At 36.8% G+C, this 15,916-nt stretch overlaps 1 protein-coding gene across 1 annotated transcript in view; it reads right to left on the reverse strand.

Annotated features, from left to right (window-relative positions):
• Positions 1-13,407: 13,407 nt before the first annotated feature.
• LOC107600766 (vacuolar protein sorting-associated protein 37D-like) overlaps positions 13,408-15,916 on the reverse strand; it is a 42,966-nt gene continuing 40,457 nt past the window's right edge. Inside the window, exon 4 of the mRNA XM_016292726.1 lies at positions 13,408-14,271. Within this exon, the coding sequence (XP_016148212.1) occupies positions 13,792-14,271 (480 nt within the window). The 3' untranslated portion in view covers positions 13,408-13,791. The remainder of the gene's footprint in view (positions 14,272-15,916) is intronic.

Below are 15,916 nucleotides of genomic sequence, written 5' to 3' on the forward strand. Positions count from 1 at the left end.
AATAAAAACACCCCCAGCCACCCCAACCCCCCCCCCCCCCCCCCCCCTCGTGTTCAAGAAATGTTACATGTATGATATTTTTAGCCAGATTTGATTAATGATCAGAAAATGTCTTGTTTTCATAAATTTGACAGCATTGGAAGTTGCCAATTAAGTAGATAGTAGCAATACTGTATTTCAGTTTTGGGGAGTCACTAACTAAATGTAGTGATACTACTTACTAAAAATGTGGATATTTTTAGGTCATCTGTTAAAAATAAGGCAGCTTTCCAGTTATAAGCTTCTTTTTCCAACAAGTAAAAGTTTTTATGTTACATTGATTTGCACATGTAGCTTCACAACTTAACTTTTTTTTCCTAATTTTCAAATACTAGCAATCCCTTACGAAAATGTACTGTGTTTTTACTACAAATAAAACCAAAAAACCATATAGTTAAACCATGGTAACCACAAATTAACCATGGTTTTTCTACACTAAGCATAGTTTAACCATATGTAGTAAAACTGTGGTTATACAAATGTTAATCAAATGCCAAAAAACATTGTTACTACAATTTTACTACAGTAAAACCATGGTTATTTTTTTGTAAGGGATGTTTGAGGAAATAATCAAAAATGCTTGACTGTCATCTTTCTCATATGGTGTTTGTTTTGATGCCAAATTAACATGATTCAAAACAATTTGAGAAATTTTCTCACCAAATAGTTAACACAGTTATATTTAAATTAAGATATTTGAAGTAGCTTTTAGAATGTAGTTGTTGCATATTAACATGTTTTGCTAGTAGCTTGTAGTGTATAGCTAGCTAAGCATAGCTTTGACTGTTCTTTAACTCCTGTACAGTAAAATAAGGTTTTAGTTTAGGTTGTAGTTACAAGTTACAGAGTAGCTTTTCTCAATACGGCTATTTGTATTACCAAGATGGCCGCCGCATAATCCAACTTGCCTTTAACCAAACGTTGATCAAAAACTGCAGCATCTTAAACAGAGACATGGGACTGACTTGTCACATCTGATATGGCTCAGTGGTTTGTGATAAATGGCTTTGTCGTTCTTCCTTCTCTCTATATTTCTTTCTCTCACACACACTCATATAAACAGCTTGTCAATTTTACAACCTTGTGTGCTGCGGCTAGTCGATTCAGTTGATAAAAGCAGTGGAGGATCAAAGGTGGCTATACATCATTCCCCTTCTCATTTTCTCATTACATTCCAGCTGATACTGCATTCAGCAGTCTGCCTACCATACATCCGTCAAAACAAGGGGAAAATTTGACAGTTTGTATTTGAGGCTCTTTTCACATACCCCATCCTGACAATAGTGAGATATGATGGGCTCTCATTTGAATATTTCAGCTAGCATTAAACATCAAGGCAGTCTGTCTGTGTGTATTACTATAAGACATTTTCAAAAGGATAGAGAACAACTTAAACAGAATCCTTTGAACTTAAAAGGCTTATAGCTTTTAGAACACAGGAAAGATAAGGATAATCTGAGGTTTCAAGGTGGCAGAGGCCAATCTGCAAATTCAATGATGCTGAACCTCTTTGTTGTGGTGCAACCTTCCTAGCCATGTTAAAATCACTGTGACATACTCGAGGGGCTTTTATAAAGTAACGGCAGCAGGATACAATGCTAAATAAATAATTAAAATAATATAAATGTACTAATACATTTTTCATCTTACTGACCCCCATATACAGTGGGTAAATTGATCAAAAGTGCCCCTAAAGACAGTTATGGAAACATTTCATTGCAGCCAGAATGCTCTGTTCTTTCTATTAATCAACAAGCAGCATAACTGTTTTCAACATTTTGATAATACTAAGAAATGTTTCTTGAGCAGCAAATCAGTATATTAGAATGATTTTTGAATGATCATGTGATACTGAAGACTGAAATATTGGCTGCTGAAATTCAGATTTGCCATCACAAGAATAAACTACATTTTAAAATAGTTATTTCACATTTTAATCTTTTTTCACAATATTACTGTATGTATGATCAAATACAAACTATACCTAATGCATTAACTAATGTTCATAGTTGAGTGTTACCACAAATAGCTAAATGTATTATTAATAATAATTGCACTGTTGCCTTTTTAGTATAATTCCTACATTGATTTTGATGTCAAATGGAGCAGACGGCATGTGCAAAAAAACAAAGCCATCTGTGGGTACAATTAGTTCTTAATGAATTCCTTCTTTATATTTAATTCAATTAAAAATTAAGCTAACATTCAACCCTAGAGAAGAACAATTTACACATCATGAAATTATTTACAGAATGTTTATCAAGTGCAGATTTCGCTCGTGGTTATTTATCTAGCATGGTGAATTGCAGTCCAAAATGAGTCTCTCATGATTGATATGAGATAGAATCATCTTTTGTAACTTCCTCTGGTCCTTCTTTTCATCCTTAGTATTAAATCAGGGGATCAGGCCATCCAGAAACAAGCTGAGCCCTAAAGAAACCATTTGACCAACACAAACAGCCTGGAGGGTACACCGTCTGAGAGCGAAGGAAGGTCATAACCCTTCTTTTTACTACAGGGGGGAATTGCATCAAGCGGAAAATGGACATCCAGTCTGCCAGTAACCCATCTAAACAGATTACAATGGGAAACACAGACTAAAAGCATCGATATTTAGAAAAAGATTACGGAACGGTTAGATAAAACATTGTGATTCTCCCAAAACAGCAGTTTGAATGCACAACAGATGGTCTGGGCATCATCCACTTTCCATGGCCCTGTACACAATAATGTGTGTGTTTGTGTCTGCAAAAGCACATTTGTAAGAATCTCAGCAAGCAGTCATTTCATTGAGGTTTCAGCATTCATAAAGCCACACAATACATTCGCTTCATACCGATCAAATAATGCTGTGCTGAAATTTATAATAATGATGTTGTGACTGAAATTTACCACAGGGTAACGCTCCTCAAAGATGTCATCTGGCTGAACAAAGCAGTTCTGTTCATGAGAAAGCCTCCATCTTCCTTTTTTATGCAAAGTGCACTGTGAGATCTGTCTGTGTCTTGGCATACTATGTGATTGAATCACTTTATTGCCAAGCTGCATTTATGGTCATGGACTTATGGAATTTAGCAAGGAGAAATAAGATTCTCTGGTATGATGAGATCCAGATAGAACTTTTTGGCCTTAATTCTAAGGGGTATGTGTGGAGAAAACCAGGCACTGCTCATCACCTGTCCAATACAGTCCCAACAGTGAAGCATGGTGGTGGCAGCATCATGCTGTGGGGGTGTTTTTCAGCTGCAGGGACAGGACGACTGGTTGCAATTGAGGGAAAGATGAATGCGGCCAAGTACAGGAATATCCTGGACGAAAACCATCTCCAGAGTGATCAGGACTTCAGACTGGGCCGAAGGTTTACCTTCCACCAAGACAATGACCCTAAGCACACAGCTAACATAACGAAGGAGTGGCTTCACAACAACTCTGTGACTGTTCTTGAATGGCCCAGTCAGAGCCCTGACTTAAACCCAATTGAGCATCTCTGGAGAGACCTAAAAATGGCTGTCCACCAACGTTTACCATCCAACCTGACAGAACTGGAGAGGATCTGCAAGGAGGAATGGCAGAGGATCCCCAAATCCAGGTGTGAAAAACTTGTTGCATCTTTCCCAAAAAGACTCATGGCTGTATTAGATCAAAAGGGGGCTTCTACTAAATACTGAGCAAAGGGTCTGAATACTTAGGACCGTGTGATATTTCAGTTTTTCTTTTTTAATAAATCTGCAAAAATGTCAACAATTCTGTGTTTTTCTGTCAATATGGGGTGCTGTGTGTACATTAATGAGGAAAAAAAATAACTTAAATGATTTTAGCAAATGGCTGCAATATAACAAAGAGTGAAAAATTTAAGGGGGTCTGAATACTTTCCGTACCCACTGTATATGCTTTAAATTGATCAAAAGTGATCGTAAAGACAGTTATGGAAACATTTCAATTTCAAATGAATGCTCTGTTCTTTCTATTAATCAACAAGCAGCATAACTGTTTTCAACATTTTGATAATACTAAGAAATGTTTCTTGAGCAGCAAATCAGTATATTAGAATGATTTTTGAATGATCATGTGATGTATATGCTTTAAATTGATCAAAAGTGATCGTAAAGACAGTTATGGAAACATTTCAATTTCAAATGAATGCTCTGTTCTTTCTATTAATCAACAAGCAGCATAACTGTTTTCAACATTTTGATAATACTAAGAAATGTTTCTTGAGCAGCAAATCAGTATATTAGAATGATTTTTGAATGATCATGTGATACTGAAGACTGAAATATTGGCTGCTGAAATTCAGATTTGCCATCACAAGAATAAACTACATTTTAAAATAGTTATTTCACATTTTAATCTTTTTTCACAATATTACTGTATGTATGATCAAATACAAACTATACCTAATGCATTAACTAATGTTCATAGTTGAGTGTTACCACAAATAGCTAAATGTATTATTAATAATAATTGCACTGTTGCCTTTTTAGTATAATTCCTACATTGATTTTGATGTCAAATGGAGCAGACGGCATGTGCAAAAAAACAAAGCCATCTGTGGGTACAATTAGTTCTTAATGAATTCCTTCTTTATATTTAATTCAATTAAAAATTAAGCTAACATTCAACCCTAGAGAAGAACAATTTACACATCATGAAATTATTTACAGAATGTTTATCAAGTGCAGATTTCGCTCGTGGTTATTTATCTAGCATGGTGAATTGCAGTCCAAAATGAGTCTCTCATGATTGATATGAGATAGAATCATCTTTTGTAACTTCCTCTGGTCCTTCTTTTCATCCTTAGTATTAAATCAGGGGATCAGGCCATCCAGAAACAAGCTGAGCCCTAAAGAAACCATTTGACCAACACAAACAGCCTGGAGGGTACACCGTCTGAGAGCGAAGGAAGGTCATAACCCTTCTTTTTACTACAGGGGGGAATTGCATCAAGCGGAAAATGGACATCCAGTCTGCCAGTAACCCATCTAAACAGATTACAATGGGAAACACAGACTAAAAGCATCGATATTTAGAAAAAGATTACGGAACGGTTAGATAAAACATTGTGATTCTCCCAAAACAGCAGTTTGAATGCACAACAGATGGTCTGGGCATCATCCACTTTCCATGGCCCTGTACACAATAATGTGTGTGTTTGTGTCTGCAAAAGCACATTTGTAAGAATCTCAGCAAGCAGTCATTTCATTGAGGTTTCAGCATTCATAAAGCCACACAATACATTCGCTTCATACCGATCAAATAATGCTGTGCTGAAATTTATAATAATGATGTTGTGACTGAAATTTACCACAGGGTGTCAACAGGCCCGACAGCACATCATTTGACGCTCCTCAAAGATGTCATCTGGCTGAACAAAGCAGTTCTGTTCATGAGAAAGCCTCCATCTTCCTTTTTTATGCAAAGTGCACTGTGAGATCTGTCTGTGTCTTGGCATACTATGTGATTGAATCACTTTATTGCCAAGCTGCATTTATGGTCATGGACTTATGGAATTTAGCAAGATCACAGTCATTTACTAAATGAAAATACTCTTGCTAACTGTATATACACTACCAGTTATATCCTATTTTATGATGAGATTTAGTTTAATGGGTTAGTTCACCCAAAAATTACCCCATGATTTACTCACCCTCAAGCCATCCTAGGCGTATATGACATTCTTCTTTCAGACGAATACAATCGGAGTTATATTAAATAATGTCCAGGCTAAACCATGCTTTATAATGGGAGTGGATGGTAACCCAAAATTTGAAGTCCAAACAATTGCACCCATCCATTATTAAGGAAGTCCACATGGCTCCGGGGAATTAATAAAGGCCTTCTGAAGTGGCGCGATGTGTTTGTGCAAGAAAAATATCCATATTTACAACTTTATAAACCTTAATCTCTTGCTTCTGCTAACTGTCATACGCACGTTCACGAGAGAGTGGCGTCCTGCGGATCTTTGGTGGACTGTCACGATCTCTAGCTGGAGCGCCTGTGAGCTTCGCTATAGGGCACTCCACTCCAGACTCTTGCCACTTTACCCAGGACTCCATTTCCCATAATCCTTTGCACAGACTCATCAATTGCATCACCTGTCTCTCATCAGAGCTCATCATCAGTTCACAGCTGTCTCACATTAGAAGGACTTTAAAAGTAGCACACACACTTTCTGTCTTTGCTGGCGATTGAATGTTTAGCTCTTCCATGTTTCCTTGCCTTTGTGTTTTGATCCTTGGACTGTAACCTTGTTTTTGATTGATTGCTGTCTGCTCTGACTATTGCCTGACTTGTGGATTACTCTTTTGCCTTTGCCCAGGATGAGTTTGTTTGCTGGGGTTCGACCCTGCCTTTTCTGACTACGCTCAATGGAATAAAGCCTGCACGTGGCTCCTCACTTTGTCACGCCTCCCTTGTTACAATAAAAAAGTATTAAGTACTTTTTTTAGTCATACTTACCCCAAACTAGTGTAGACGGTAGTGTGTGCCAGTTTACAGAAAAACAATAAGCAGCTAAAACTATTTTCCATACTGACAATAAGAAATATTTCCTGAACAGCAAATCATAATTTCTGAAGTATCTTGTGACACTGAAGTCTAATATGAAAATAGAAAACAGCTATTTTAAATTGTAATAATATTTTACAATATAACTGTATTTTTAATCATATTTTCAATCAAATAAAAGCATCCTTGGTGAGCATAAGAGACTTTCAAAAACATTTAAAAAAATCTTCATCCAGAAACAAGCTGAGCCCTAAAGAAACCATTTGACCAACACAAACAGCCTGGAGGGTACACCGTCTGAGAGCGAAGGAAGGTCATAACCCTTCTTTTTACTACAGGGGGGAATTGCATCAAGCGGAAAATGGACATCCAGTCTGCCAGTAACCCATCTAAACAGATTACAATGGGAAACACAGACTAAAAGCATCGATATTTAGAAAAAGATTACGGAACGGTTAGATAAAACATTGTGATTCTCCCAAAACAGCAGTTTGAATGCACAACAGATGGTCTGGGCATCATCCACTTTCCATGGCCCTGTACACAATAATGTGTGTGTTTGTGTCTGCAAAAGCACATTTGTAAGAATCTCAGCAAGCAGTCATTTCATTGAGGTTTCAGCATTCATAAAGCCACACAATACATTCGCTTCATACCGATCAAATAATGCTGTGCTGAAATTTATAATAATGATGTTGTGACTGAAATTTACCACAGGGTGTCAACAGGCCCGACAGCACATCATTTGACGCTCCTCAAAGATGTCATCTGGCTGAACAAAGCAGTTCTGTTCATGAGAAAGCCTCCATCTTCCTTTTTTATGCAAAGTGCACTGTGAGATCTGTCTGTGTCTTGGCATACTATGTGATTGAATCACTTTATTGCCAAGCTGCATTTATGGTCATGGACTTATGGAATTTAGCAAGATCACAGTCATTTACTAAATGAAAATACTCTTGCTAACTGTATATACACTACCAGTTATATCCTATTTTATGATGAGATTTAGTTTAATGGGTTAGTTCACCCAAAAATTACCCCATGATTTACTCACCCTCAAGCCATCCTAGGCGTATATGACATTCTTCTTTCAGACGAATACAATCGGAGTTATATTAAATAATGTCCAGGCTAAACCATGCTTTATAATGGGAGTGGATGGTAACCCAAAATTTGAAGTCCAAACAATTGCACCCATCCATTATTAAGGAAGTCCACATGGCTCCGGGGAATTAATAAAGGCCTTCTGAAGTGGCGCGATGTGTTTGTGCAAGAAAAATATCCATATTTACAACTTTATAAACCTTAATCTCTTGCTTCTGCTAACTGTCATACGCACGTTCACGAGAGAGTGGCGTCCTGCGGATCTTTGGTGGACTGTCACGATCTCTAGCTGGAGCGCCTGTGAGCTTCGCTATAGGGCACTCCACTCCAGACTCTTGCCACTTTACCCAGGACTCCATTTCCCATAATCCTTTGCACAGACTCATCAATTGCATCACCTGTCTCTCATCAGAGCTCATCATCAGTTCACAGCTGTCTCACATTAGAAGGACTTTAAAAGTAGCACACACACTTTCTGTCTTTGCTGGCGATTGAATGTTTAGCTCTTCCATGTTTCCTTGCCTTTGTGTTTTGATCCTTGGACTGTAACCTTGTTTTTGATTGATTGCTGTCTGCTCTGACTATTGCCTGACTTGTGGATTACTCTTTTGCCTTTGCCCAGGATGAGTTTGTTTGCTGGGGTTCGACCCTGCCTTTTCTGACTACGCTCAATGGAATAAAGCCTGCACGTGGCTCCTCACTTTGTCACGCCTCCCTTGTTACAATAAAAAAGTATTAAGTACTTTTTTTAGTCATACTTACCCCAAACTAGTGTAGACGGTAGTGTGTGCCAGTTTACAGAAAAACAATAAGCAGCTAAAACTATTTTCCATACTGACAATAAGAAATATTTCCTGAACAGCAAATCATAATTTCTGAAGTATCTTGTGACACTGAAGTCTAATATGAAAATAGAAAACAGCTATTTTAAATTGTAATAATATTTTACAATATAACTGTATTTTTAACCATATTTTCAATCAAATAAAAGCATCCTTGGTGAGCATAAGAGACTTTCAAAAACATTTAAAAAAATCTTAGTTTAGCTATAGTTTTGATCCATAGTTTGTAGTGATGAGGCAAGGCAATGTCTTAAATGCAGCACTTGACACTTTTATTACAAGGAAGCATTTGCCATTTTCCACTTGAAGACAATTGTTTTTTGGACTCAGTATTCTGAATGCAGTATTACTGAGATGAATGACATGCATTACAGATGTTGCGCTTCTTTATTTTCTTGACTGACTTTTGTTATGATTAAACCCGATTGAAATCTGCAGCATGAAATCGACCAAATGAATTCAGTGCAGAACAGAAAACACCTTCCTGCTTATGTGTTGACAATATTCCTCCTGCCTCCATAATGAAAACACTGATCTGGTCCATGATAGCACATGCTAGAACAAGCAAATCCACCGGACAAATAAACCCTTGCAGGCTGATAAACGAACTCTGGCTTTTAGGAGTCAAATCCCTCCTCTGGGCCGCCCTGCTGCATGTCAAGAGCCAGTGTTGTGGAATGAAAATGAAGACATATTGGAGTAGCAGGATTTGAGGGTCTCTGAGGAGGGGGAATCGGATCAGGGATATCATGTTCAAGGTCACCTTATGGTAGATGTGGTGATGGGTTGACAGATGTGGACTCTGTCTGACCTCGCAGACTCATGCTGCCACTATGACGAGATGTCTGAAGGGTCATAAACGCAGAGAAGAGGCTTCTTGTTCTTAGAAACCAATGTGCCTTTAGGCTTCATGCTAATTCTTGCACAGTGATGTCATACGACTTCAGTAGATGATCTACTGAGTGAGTTTCATGTCATGCTGAGGCTGGAGTCACCACAGCATCAGGAAAACAGGGGTTTGATTTATAAAAACATCTTTTGGCCAATTCCATTACTGTATACTGTAGCTATTTGTGGACGCCACAGCTGATATTTAGTATATGTATGTGATATATAGGTACATCGTACCATTTAATATAGGGACCAATTTTCACTATTAACTAGTTGCTTATTAGCATGCCTATTATTAATATATTGGCTGCTTATCAGTCCTTATAAAGCACATTTTCTGCATGACCATATTCTACATCCCTAATCCTACCCAATACCTAAATTTAACAACTACCGTACTAACTATTAATAAACAGTAAATTAGGAGTTTATTGAGGCAAAAGTCATAGTTAATGGTAACTTAATAGTGAGAATTGGAACTTTAAAACAAAGTGTAAATGGTAAATCTGATATTTTAATCAAATGTGCTTTTTTGCTGCATTGTTATATAGAAAAGAAAAGAAAAAAAAACCTGGGCTGCGTTTCCCAAAAGCATCGTAAGCCTATAAGTAGATCGTAGACCCATTGCCACCAATGGTCTCTACGATCAACTTGCTTTCAAGTTGCTTTCGAACTTACAATCAATGCTTTTGAGAAATGCAGCCCTGATCTCATGAGAAAACTATTTTATGAGGTGGTGTATGACTTTGTAAGTTTTGATTTGTACAAAAACGTGCATTTTCTTTGTTGAAAAAAGTATAAAGGCTGTACACAAACTCAGGAATGAGACTATATGAATTCATACAAATTAGCCTTTTATTCACTAAAATGTAAAATAGTAATGAAGCGAGTGTCATGAGAGTGTGTTGTTTAAAACAATTGTGCGATGTTTTTAGAAATGTAGGCCTGCTTTTGTGTTCATGTTGGCTTTATATTTGATAAGCATTTTCAAGAAAGGTTTACCTTTAATGACTCTAATAATGTTGTGGTATACTCGTCAAGTCCATGATCAAACTGAATTAAAGCGAGGAAACTAATTAGCACAACATTGCTGCAGGTAAAGAAAATGTGGAAAACGATTAACCTAAAATGATTAAAGGGTTAGTTCACCCAAAAATGAAAATTCTGTCATTAATTGCTCACCCTCATGTCGTTTCAAACCCGTAAGACCTTTGTTCATCTTCGGAACACAAATTCAGATATTTTTATGGAATCCTGTCAGCAAGGAGATCTGTAAAATACTCCATGTGACATCAGTGGTTCAACCGCAATTATACGAAGCTACGATAATACTTTTTGTGCGCAAAACAAAAAAACAACTTTATTTAACAATTCGTCTCCTCCGAATCACCCTGGTGCCATTTTGGAGAATATCAGCTGGACGTAAACAATGTATGCTATTCTGTGTCAGCTGCGTCATGCCGGATTAAAACATGCTTGTAATGAAAGAGATGAAATTGTACTTTTAATGTGTGTTTGAATAAATAAATAGGTTCAGATAAATAAAAAAAAATGGGTGCAAACAGTGCTGGTTAGGTCTTGGCACTTGTAACTTTGTGCTGAATTCCACTCATGTCAGAAACAGATGAAGGTCAGTAAACATTTCTGCTCTGCACCTCTTACTGATCCCTACAGGGTGTTAAAAGTAAAGGCACATAACACTACTCTCTCCGTTGTAATGCATCATATTTTCCCATAGCTGCTCAAAATACAATCTCCACTGAAAGTGAAAGCAGAACTTTCCGGCCTGGAAATAAAATCCCAACAAATAAACAGTGTTTGATGTCCACAAGGGGTATTCCATAACAGGGTTTCCATAAATAAGTAAATCCCTCACTCTTAGATATGATTTTCATTGGCGCTGGTTTAAGAGCACACTTATTATAATGTATTTTGTGCTAATCCGAGTTTATTTGTAACTCTATTCAGCTGTAGTTTAAGAATAAAGGCATATCCCTGGAGCAAAATCAGCCATCTGGGAGAGCTCAGTCAAAGACAACAGCGTGTCCATACTTTCTGACTACAAACTCACTGCAGTGGCTAAAAAAAAAAAACTTGAAACAGCAAAGTGTTTGGCAAGTTTGGGCTTTCAAAGACTTCAGCTGCAGCTGTGTCAATAAAAAAATAAACCATCTGAACCGTTCTCATTGTAAAACAAGTCCCGCACAGACAAACGCACTTAATGAGTTCATCTAACCCAAGCTTGTAATCTTTTTTATTGTGTATTACTTGGAAGAAAATTCCCTATATACCAAATCTTATCCGATAGAAAAATAATAATAGGGTGAATCTCACAAAAATATGTCTGGGTCATATTTCACCCCAAAATCAAAAGAAAAAGAAATAATACACTTTATTTTCCATCAAGAAAACGTTTAAGGAAGACTAATATTTTAGCTTCTGCATTTGTTTTATGTAGTTTACACACAGTTTGCAATACTACAATGTGTGTTTATTTATTTGTAATCTACAATATTTTCAATAATTAATTTTTAAAAAGAAAACATAATTTAAGGACAGTTTTGTGCACAGTTTACAAACAGTCTCATTATTGCAATGTGCCTGAATAGTTTACTTAGGCTTTTACATTTATTTGTATATTTATTATTTACTTATCTTTGTATTTCACTATATTCTGAATAACAATTCATTTAAAAAAAAAGAAAGCATTCTAATTTTTATGGGCAGTGTTTTTGCATTGTGACATATTTTTGTAATTCACAATATTCTAAATAATAATACATTTAAGAATGAATATATTTTATTATACAAAATTTTATTTAAAAAATAATTTAATACTACATTATGCATAACTATGTTGTAAATATTATTATTATTACTGTTATTATTATTTGTTTCTTATTTTGATTTTGAGACATGCTCGGCAGATTTTTTTAAATAAAATAATTGATACTTTGTATAAAATATATGAATATATCATTAAAGGGGTCATATGATGCTATTTTAAAGATCATTATTTTGTGTATTTGGTGTAACAGAATATGTTGAGTGTTGACATGCTTTAATGTTCAAAAAACACATTATTTTTCAAATACTGTACATTATTGTAGGTCCTCTATGCCCCGCCTCTCTCAAACGCTTCGTTTTCTACAAAGTCCCTCCTTCCGACAGGCGCAGTCTGCTCTGATTGGCCAACTGACCCAGTGCATTGTGATTGGCCGAACACCACAAGCACTCGTAGGAAATGTAATGCCCCTTACCATAATCGCAAGCTTCATCTTTCAAAATAAATGTAAAGACAGTAAATAATGTCATTAGTTTTACCATCAGTTCAAGCCCGTTACCTCCTCTCCTAGGTTCACGAAACGGTCGTCCATAAAATGCATTGCTGTTCTGTTGTAAGTAATCTCAAAGATTCCTAAATGCATCTACTTTCGGAAGGCAAAATAAAGTGCTTTTGCCTAGAAACACACAGCATCTCCCTGACATGGCTGCTTCAACACTAACTGCGGTTACTGAAACCACGCCTTCTTTCTTTGCGTGCACATTTGGGCGGCATTATACTAATATTCCCACATAGTGAGGTAGATATGTGGGGGCGTGTTAGAACGAGTCGTTTTAGGGGGGTGTGGCAGAGTCTTAACTTTGATAAAGAATATCTCTTTGGTTTTGAGACTTTAGTCTTTGCAACTTCAGGGATCTTATCTATCCACAATCAGCTTGTAACACTCCAAAGAGAAAGGAAAACTTGAAATCGCATCATATGACCCCTTTAATATATCAACAATAATAATAATAAATGAATATATCAATAAACATAAAATATGAATACAAAATAAATAATATATTGAGATTTATACACAAACCAAATGAAATGAATGCAACTCATTTTTGAATCTCAAGTAAATTTGCTGCTTTAAGAATGGTTCTATGCTGTAAAAAGAAAAACATATGGATTAAGAAACAGTGCAGCCATTAAAATTACAGTAAGAGCAGGAAAATAAAATACGAAACAACCAAGATATAGGTTTAAAATAAACATCATGATTAGACTTTATTGAACACCCATAAACATTACAAAAAGGTGTAATTTTCCAAGTCCCTCGGCGGCCCAAAAGACCTTCCAGTCCAAAAGCAGTGTCTCAAGAAACAGGGCACTTCCCTCACACAAACAGCAGCTGAACTTCTGCCACGTCCCGACTAAACTCACACAAAAACCAAATAGATCGAAGTGAAACGAACAAGCAACAATGACAAGCGACATTAACAAATACTTTATGGCTTTCCGCTCTCCTTCCTTTTTGGGTACATGAAGGTTTGAATTCATGGCAGCATCATTATTATATATGGACTCGATGAAGGCTTCACGTGGTCTCATGTGAAGCCTTCATCTAACTTGGCTTTCATGTTATCGACACGGAGGCTCGGGCTGATGGGGACTGGGCCTGTACAGCTGCTGCAATCGGACCGGTCTCACCGGCCACCCGGGTAACTGTCCAATTACTCTCAGGCCGATAGGCTGCCCGGGGCAGGAGTGACGGGCGCAAGGCCCCGAGACCTGCGGCTGGCCTGAGCGGGAGTCCAGAGGAGGTAGGACCGAAGTGGAGGAAGAGGAAAGCGGCAGCAGGATGGCCGGGGTCAGACCGTATCGGAGCTGGAAGACACGGGGAGGGCCGTGTGCGCTGATGCCATTTGGCCGGGACTCCTTATGTTCCTCCTCCCTCTTCAGCTCCTCCTCCTGTTTCTTCGCTTTCCTGTCGGCTTTGTTGAGCTCCTGGAGCTTCTCAGCTTGAGCGCGGCGGATATGGTGTGTCTTCCTGTGGCTTTGAAAAGAATCAAGGAATTCCTCCAGGGGCACGTGGCCCTCCATGAACCTCTCCAGCAACTCCTGTGAAGGTCAAATGACAAATAAACAGGTATCAGAGGACAGGAAGTCAAGATGGATTCATAACGAGTGTGACGCAGACGCAAACATCCTCATCGTCTTCCAAGACAAATGTCAAAACCTAGTTGCATAAGGAACAGTTATTTCTATATGACCCTTCAAAATGACTTTGATGGTGGAATCTCATGCGGTCCAATTGATTACATCATTTAAAGAAATATTTCTGCATTAAATAAACCCTGCTGAAGAAAAAAAAACAGCTTAGACCAGCCTAAGGTGGTTTGCTGGTCTTAGCAGGTGTAAGATGGTCAGCCGAATCCCTTAGACGTAAAACATTTACTTGAAGTACCCACTGAAATTTTAGTTAATATTTCAATAATTTAAAAACATATTTACATGTTCAAGGTTCTTTGATATCGGTTAATGGTGGCATGACATGCAAGTAAACAGATAAAATATAGATTTTTTTTTTTGTATTTTATTGTATTGTTTTTATTTTGAAATTATTCATATATAGTGCTGTACAACTAACCTCTTTTTAATTCACATTACATTCACACCGCTGTTTTGGGAACTCAATGCAACAAAACAAAACAAAAACACAAAACAAAAAATAAAAACTATTATTAATATTATTATTATTTTATTAATGATAGTTTTAACTCTACATTTTAAAAATAGACAGACATTTTTAAATAAAAAAATATTATTATATAATTATGATAATTTTATTTCATACTAAAATTTAGACACTTAATTCTTAAATTCTTCACTTACAAACATTCAAACCCTTGAGTTTTTTTCAATTCTCAAGTGTGTTTTTTTTTTGTAGAATACTGGTGAAATGCCATAAACCTCTGTCCACAAAAATGTTGGAAATGATGTAAATGTGTATATAAAATTAACCTTGCACATACTGTGTTCCAAAATGTGTGTTAAACACAGCACATGCAGAGATGGACTGCATTTACTGCGAACAAAGCCGCTCTGAGACACAACACTCCAAATTATGAGCTGTGTGCATGTAGACCACAGTGCAAATTGTTGCTTCACTTTGAAACATGCAGCACAACATGACTACACTACATAATTAAATTACAGCCTTTGTTATGCTAATTGCATTAAGCTATATCATGGTTTCAGCTTCAAGTTTGATTAATTGTGCAGCCCTATTTAGCTAATTAGTTACTTAGTTATTCACCCCTGGTAGTTGGTTTTCCAGCCTGGTCAGCCTATGACTAAAAACTACGTTAGGGTAATTTAACATGTATTTTTAAGTAACATTTTTAGTTACTTGACAAAAACACTGTGGGGCTTAACAAACGGACAAAGATTATGTCTGCACAAATAATCACACAATAAATTTACCATGACCCTGAAGTGTCTGTGGAAGGCTCTGCTGGAAGGGGCAGGTGTCTACACTCTGTCTGTCTCAGTACGGGGGACTGGATAATTGATAAGTCTTGTCTGCACAAACCCACACCCTTAATGTCCTCACAGACAGAACAATAAAGACTTTCAGGACACCTCCCCTGGCAAACTACACATCAGTGTGAGACAATAAAAGCTAATTAAAATATGAAATACTATAATCATTTATATATATATATATATATATATATATATATATATATATATATATATATAT

The sequence above is a fragment of the Sinocyclocheilus grahami genome, unplaced genomic scaffold, assembly GCF_001515645.1.
Source record: "Sinocyclocheilus grahami isolate Dianchi unplaced genomic scaffold, SAMN03320097.WGS_v1.1 scaffold291.1, whole genome shotgun sequence".
Lineage (NCBI taxonomy): Eukaryota > Metazoa > Chordata > Actinopteri > Cypriniformes > Cyprinidae > Sinocyclocheilus > Sinocyclocheilus grahami.